This window comes from Amblyraja radiata, chromosome 5, assembly GCF_010909765.2.
Source record: "Amblyraja radiata isolate CabotCenter1 chromosome 5, sAmbRad1.1.pri, whole genome shotgun sequence".
NCBI classification, from domain to species: domain Eukaryota; kingdom Metazoa; phylum Chordata; class Chondrichthyes; order Rajiformes; family Rajidae; genus Amblyraja; species Amblyraja radiata.
Window position 1 is genome coordinate 39,590,906 of NC_045960.1, and position 7,194 is coordinate 39,598,099.

A 7,194-nucleotide genomic window follows, 5' to 3' on the forward strand; every position below is an offset into this window, starting at 1 on the left:
TGAAATGCTGAGCAATCGGGAGATCACGTTGGTTAATACGAACTGAGCTGAGGTGATGGGCGAAGGGATCGGCGAGCCTGCGCTTGGTCTCGCCGATGTAGAGATGTTGGCATGTGGAACAGCGGATGCAGTAGATAAGGTTGGAGGAGGTGCAGGTGAACCACTGCCTAATCTGGAAAGACTGATTGGGTCCTTGGATGGAGACGAGGGGGGAGATAACGTGACAAGTGTAGCATTTCCTGCGGTTGCAAGAGAAAGTACCCGGGGAGCGGGTGGTTTGGGTAGGAAAGGACGAATTGACCAGGGACTTAAGGAGGGAACTGCCTCTGCGGAAAGCAGAAAGGGGAGGAGGTGGGAAGATGTGGCTAGTGGTTGGATCCCGTTGGAGGTGGCGAAAATGTCGGAGGATTATATGGTGTATGCGACGGCTGAGAGGGTGGAAGGTGAGGACAAGGGGGCCTCTGTCCTTGTTACGAGTAGGGGGATGGGGAGTAGGAGCAGAGCTGCGGGATATAGAGGAGACCCCTGTGAGAGCCCAGAGCTCTCCAACAATCCTGCAATCTATTTTGAATTATTGCACAATAGAATAAAATCAAGTTCTATTATTAATTTAGAAAATTAATCTATAAAAGTTATTTTGAAGATAAAAGCCACTAAAAATTATCATATGCTGCTGATGATTGACACTATTTACATACTTCAGTTCAATTCCAAAACCATTCCATCAAATTGGAGAGGGACGTATATTCTTTATGTTTCCGAATATTTTCACAGACAGAGCATGCATGTTCTTGCCAGAATTGAACCATCCTCACTTTATAGTATTTTTTCCATTTGAAGTAGCTCATGTACAATTTGTCATCACCATCCAGCTTGTGAAGGTAATCAGCAAGCTCTTTGGCTGAATGAAAGTCATCCACGTGAATGAAGGAATCACCTGGAATGTAATTTTCATAGTTGTCCCTGGATGGGCCCAGGACCACAGGAACACTACCCGTAAGCAGAGCATTGTAGAACTTTTCAGTTATGTAATCTGTATGTATCGAGTTCTCGAAGGAAAGGTAGAACTTACATTTAGATACCGTTGGGACAAAATCATTATTACTCAGATATTTATTGAAAGCTCGACCATATGTGTTAATTGGAACATATTTTCGAAGTTCATTGTAATATTTTACCCTGGCATGCTTAATATTCCAGTTGCTTACAATCCAACACACTAGGCTGCTTTTCTTTGGCAATTCAAAGGCTAACTGAACTCTGTTTATTGTTAGCGATCCATAAGGCACAGGGATATCTGAATCTCTTCGATATGTTAAGGTCAAATTGAAGAGTCGGTTAAGCTTTGTATTTTTGGGAGTGTTTGTAGGTGACTCCAGATTCATCCAAACCCATTTCTGGAAAACTGGTCGAGGCTGTGTGGGCAGATTGGACAGGTCTCCTCTGATATCCCTGTGATGGAAAAGAACAGCGTGGGATTTGTTATACATGTTCTTATCTACTGTCAAATGGCAGTCATGGATGTTAAAAACAGATCCACAAGAATTGAGCTCAAATTTCTGACCAAAAGGCCACAGCCAAATGAGCACAATAGTTTGATTATCTTCGTGTCGTGAACCAAGGATGTTTTTCATGCTTTGATTTGAGGTGGCCGATTTCATGGGAGGAAGAATCCATCTGTTTGTTGGCTTAGCATAGAGCATAAACGAGGCATAAATGCAGAATAAACTGATGATGGGAATTAGAAAGATCTGCAAAATCCATTTATTAGATGAAGGCATAATATGTCCTGTGAAAGAGAAGAATAAAAACCATTAGGATCCAAGGAACATGGGTCCTCATTCACTATAACTAGATCAATATCTAGGATAGACACAAAATGGTGGAGTAACTCAGCGGGTCAGGCGGCATCTCTGGAGAAAAGGAATAGGTGATAGAATGTGTAAAAATCAGGGATACATGAATTGGAACAGTGGAACTAGTTGAATGACCAGGGTGGGGGAGGGGCGGGTGGGGGGGGGGGGGGGGGGGGGGGTTTGAGAAACGCATGAATTACTTTAAATTAGAGAAATCAAGGTTTCAAGGTTTCAAACCTCTGGTTTGTAAACTGCCCAAGCAAAATATGAGGTGCTGTTCCTCCAATTTACATGTGGCCTTAATCTGACAATGGAGGAGGCTTGGGACAGAAAGGCCAGTATGGGAAAATATATATTTTCCCTATACCCCCTGATTCCTTTAGCCCTAAGAGATAAATCTAACTCTCTCTTGAAATATAATATAATTCTTGGCCTCAGTTATTTAATATTTATATTTATGACATGAACAAGAGAACTGTGTTTGGGAGAACATATTGTCATTAGGCCTCTACAACTGAATAAGTTAGCAAATTATGATTAATATGGGGCAGTGTGAGGTTTCATTTTTGTTTGGAAGAATCTAAAGAGAGACTGGTCACGGTGGCGCAGTGGTAGAGTTGCAGCCTTTCAGCGAATGTAGTGTCGGAGACCCGGGTTCTCTACAGGTGCTGTCTGTACTGAGTTTGTACGTCCCCCCCGTGACCTGCGTGGGTTTTCTCCGAGAACTTCGGTTTCCTCCAACATTCCAAATATGTATCAGTTAAAGCATAAAAATAAGTTTAATTTGATACCTAATTCACTTTCATATCTCAAGTATTTAAAAAGTTATGGCCATTTTCATACTCGGAAATTAGCATCTTGTTCCCTATTGATTTTCTATGGACATAACAAAAAAGCTGTGATCGTGGACAGTCAAAAGCCCATAACTTTCTTAAAAATTAAGAGAACTGAATGAAATTTTCAGTTATCATATATTGAAGCATTCTGAAACAAATATAAAATAATCTTACTTGGATGACCTGAAATTAAAGCATATAATTAGTTAGTTACCTAATTGTAGCTAATTTCAAACTTCAATTACTAGATCTAAACATCTATCCATTTCTTAATAAATGATTAACATTTTTAAATAGCCTAAGTGTCCAAATAATATTCACAATTCACAGTAAAACATGATTTTTAAATCTCATTTACATTAATTTATAGGCCAAATGGAAGGAATTTAGTGTTTAATTGCTGTAAATCAAAGTCCATTTTCTAGTGGGATCCTGTGAACGCGCTGGTTTAGAACGTTCACATTGCGGTAGATTTGTACCCTCAAATGCCCAGAAAAATACTGCGGGATATAATGGGCCCAAAATTAGCTTTCTCGCAATATTAAACTTTGTATAAAGGGATCTTAAGAAGCCCTTTTTAACATAAAAATAAACAGCCTACCTTCCGTTTTCCCCTGTATGAGATCTGGCCGGTTGCCAGCGGTCGGGTTAATTTTAAGAGGTTAATTTTTAACCTACTATTACAATTTAATAAAGCCCTTAAAACTAATATTAGCTCAAGCGAGGGAAGCTTCCAACGATTTTTCGTTAATAATTAACTAGGCTGAAAAACCTCGATATGAACAGCCTAGGGAAAATTGTGTTTTAAACCCGCCCCCCTCTAAACGGCGCCAAAATCGCGCACGCGGGCTGGGACAGATTTTCAGCGACGCTTCAGGTACGTTTTGCAACATACCTACTTTTATGTTGCAGAAGTTGGCATATAGACTTCTGCTATTAAAGTGGATAATTGATATATAATGTTCTGATTGGAAAGTTATATTGAATTGCTCATCTGTGTAATAACTGCAGCCCGTGACCTGCGTGGGTTTTCTCCGAGAACTTCGGTTTCCTCCAACATTCCAAATATGTACAGGTTTGTAGGTTAATTGGCTTGGGAAATGTAAAAAATAAATAAATTATCCCTAGTGAGTGTTAATGTGCGGGGATCGCTGGTCGGCGCAGACCCGGTGGGCCGAAAGGCCTGTTTTCGCGCTGTATCTCTAAACTAAACTAAACTAAAACTGATAATTTACTGCAGGAAGATTATGGATGAGCAAAGTTCAGAGGTACCTTGCTTTTGTGCAGGAATTATGAAAGTGTAGATGCTGAGATGTCTCCAGTCATGCAATGAGGAGATATGCTTACAAGATAATGGGGCAATCATTTGAACAGATTGTGGTGCAATGCCACTAATTCTCCCAAAATGTAGATAACATATTGTAGGATCACATACTGAGGGATATGAGAGACTGTCACAGAAGAGGAAGCCTGAGGCAGATCAGCCATGTTCATCGCGGTGTGTGTCTGTTTTAGACAGCGCTCCTCCGCTTGCCCTGGCCCCCGCTTTTACGATGTGTTTGTGTATGTGTGTGTGTGTTCCACTCTGACAGTCCCGTTTCAGTTGCTGGTTTTTCAGGCGACTGCTGGCAACTTGACAGTCACCAGCATTCTGCTGAAAAATCGCCCAAAGTGGTAGACGCCCATAACCTTATCATTGCCATGAGTCCTGAGAAATCATAGTTTCTCTTCTGCCAGATAAATATTTGTCTTCTGGGAGAACAGCTTTCTGATTATCAATAGTAGTTTGCAGCACTCCTATGATCTGGGAAAAATACTCTGTGCATTCACCTTGACAGATGACAACACACTTGTCAATAGGTACCTCAAAAGCCTTTTTCACCTTCCTATCTATGTGAAGCCATTTCCAGGGAATTATCGACTTGTATTGCTATGCCTCACTGTCTGCTCCCCAGAGCCTGACGATGCACTATGAAGATCCTGCCTTGCTTGGACTTCTCCCAATACAACACTTCACACATATCTGAATTAAATTCCTTTCCTCACCCCTTGTGCCATCTGAAAGTTTACATAGAAACATAGAAAATAGGTGCAGGAGGAGGCCATTCAGCCCTTCGAGCCAGCACCACATTCATTGTGATCATGGCTGATCGATTCATACTTTGTACATTCTCATCCAAATCATTGATATAGATGACAGACAGCAATGTATCCAGCATTGATCCTTGAGGTTGTATCAATTTTTTTGCTAAATTAGTATCCAGTCAGCTAGCTCACCTTGGATCCTGTGCAATCTACCACAGCGGCCTACCCTGTAGAATCTTATACAAGGCTTTGCTAAACTACATATAAACAATGTCTACAGCCCTGCCCCAACAACCTACTTGGTTACTTGTTAAAAAAGTTCACTAAACTATTTAGACAGGATTTCCCTCATACGACCCATGCTGACTATCCCTAACCAACCCTTGTCTTTCCAAATATCAACATACCTTACCCTTCAGAATCCTCTCCAGTAGCTTTCAAACCACAGATGTTAGGCTTACTGGTCTATAGTTCCCAGGTTTTTCCTTTCTTAAAGCCCTTCTTAAATAGCAGTACAACACTGGCAATCCTCTAGTCTTCCAGCACATCACCAGTGTCTAACAATAATTCATATATCAACCAGAACTCCTGCAATTTCTTCTCTATCCTTGTGCCCTTGGATATATCTTATTAGGACTGGGAGATTTATTAACATTCATATGTATTAGGACATTCAGCACCTCCTCGATTGTAATGCGGACTGTGCTCAAGCTCCACATCTCATCAAAAACAGATGAGAAATATTAATTGTGGACCTTACCCATCTCCTGCGTCTCCACACATAGATAACCACTTTGGTTTCTGAGGGACACTATTCTCTCTCTAATTACACCTTTTCAATATATATCCTTTCACCATAGATGAACTTAGAGATCTGCACTCTTCTGAAGTCCAGACACCGAGCATTCACGTCCGATGATACAGTGGCCTACAAGAAGTCCAGATACGACCTTGGTAAGGCTATCAAGAAGGCCAAAAGGGACTTCTGCTCCAAACTGGAGGATGAGACAGATTTTCGGCAGTTGTAGCGGTGCCTGCATACAATCACCTCCTACAAGGCGAAACCAGGAGGCAGCTCGAATGTCGGCGAAACATCACTCCCTGACGAGCTCAATGCGTTTTACGCACGCTTTGATAGGGAGAATACTGATGTGCCTTCCCGAGCCCCCATTCGCTGTGATGGCATTTCAGTTTCAGTCACAGAGGACGACGTCAGGAAATCCTTCAGAGGGGTGAACCCCCGAAAAGCACCTGGACCTGATGGTATACCCGGTCGTGTTCTAAAAACCTGTTCGGACCAACTGGCTGGGGTTTTTACGGACATTTTCAACCTCTCATTTCTGAGGTCTGAGGTCCCCACCTGCTTTAAAAGGGCATCAATTAATCCAGGCACGTCACCTTACCATGAATAGTAAGGTGACGTGCCTCAATGACTATCGACCAGTGGCACTAACGCCGGTGGTGATGAAGTGCTTTGAGAGGTTGATCATGGAGCAAATCAACTCCTACCTCGACAAAAACCTGGACCCACTGCAGTTCGCTTACCACCACAACAGATCAACGGTGGATGCGATCTCGCTGGCCCTCCACTCCGCTCTGGACCACTTGGACAATAAAAACTCATATGTCAGGCTGTTATTCATCGATTACAGCTCGGCATTTAACACAATTATCCCCTCCAAGCCGGTTACGAAACTCGCAGAACTGGGTCTCTGTGCATCCCTCTGCAATTGGATCCTCGACTTCCTCATTCACAGACCACAGTCTGTTCGTATTGGTGGAAATGTGTCAGCCTCGATAACAATCAGCACGGGAGCACCTCAAGGCAGCGTGCTCAGCCCCCTGCTGTACTCACTCTATACTCATGACTGCATAGCCGGTCACAGTGTGAACTCCTTCATCAAGTTCGCTGACGACACCACTGTTGTGAGACGTATCACTGATGGGGATGCGTCAGAGTATAGAAGAGAGATTGAGCAACTGTCCATATGGTGCCAGCACAATAACCTGGCCCTCAACACCAGCAAAACCAAGGAACTGATTGTGGACTTTGGAAGGAGTAGGATGGGGACCCACAGCCCCGTTTATATCAACGGGTCGATGGTTGAAAGGGTCAAGAGCTTCAAATTCCTGGGCGTGCACATCTGTGAAGATCTTTCCTGGTCTGAGAACACTAATGCAATTATCAAGAAAGCTCATCAGCGCCTCTACTTCCTGAGAAGATTACGGAGAGTCGGTTTGTCAAGGAGGACTCTCTCTAACTTCTACAGGTGCACAATAGAGAGCATGCTGACCGGTTGCATCGTGGCTTGGTTCGGCAACTTGAGCGCCCTGGAGAGGAGAAGACTACAAAAAGTAGTAAACACTGCCCAGTCCATCATCGGCTCTGACCTTTCCTTCCATCGAGGGGATTTATT

At 42.9% G+C, this 7,194-nt stretch overlaps 1 protein-coding gene across 1 annotated transcript; it reads right to left on the minus strand.

Moving 5' to 3' along the window:
• Positions 1-704: 704 nt before the first annotated feature.
• Positions 705-1,781, minus strand: LOC116972817 (alpha-(1,3)-fucosyltransferase 9-like). The gene has a single exon (XM_033020454.1). The coding sequence runs from the start codon at positions 1,779-1,781 to the stop codon at positions 705-707; it is 1,077 nt and encodes a 358-aa protein (XP_032876345.1).
• Positions 1,782-7,194: the final 5,413 nt, after the last annotated feature.

Coding starts and splice junctions, on each gene's coding strand:
- LOC116972817 (XM_033020454.1), bottom strand. CDS start 1,781: ATGCCTTCATCTAATAAATGGATTTTGCAGATCTTTCTAATTCCCATC.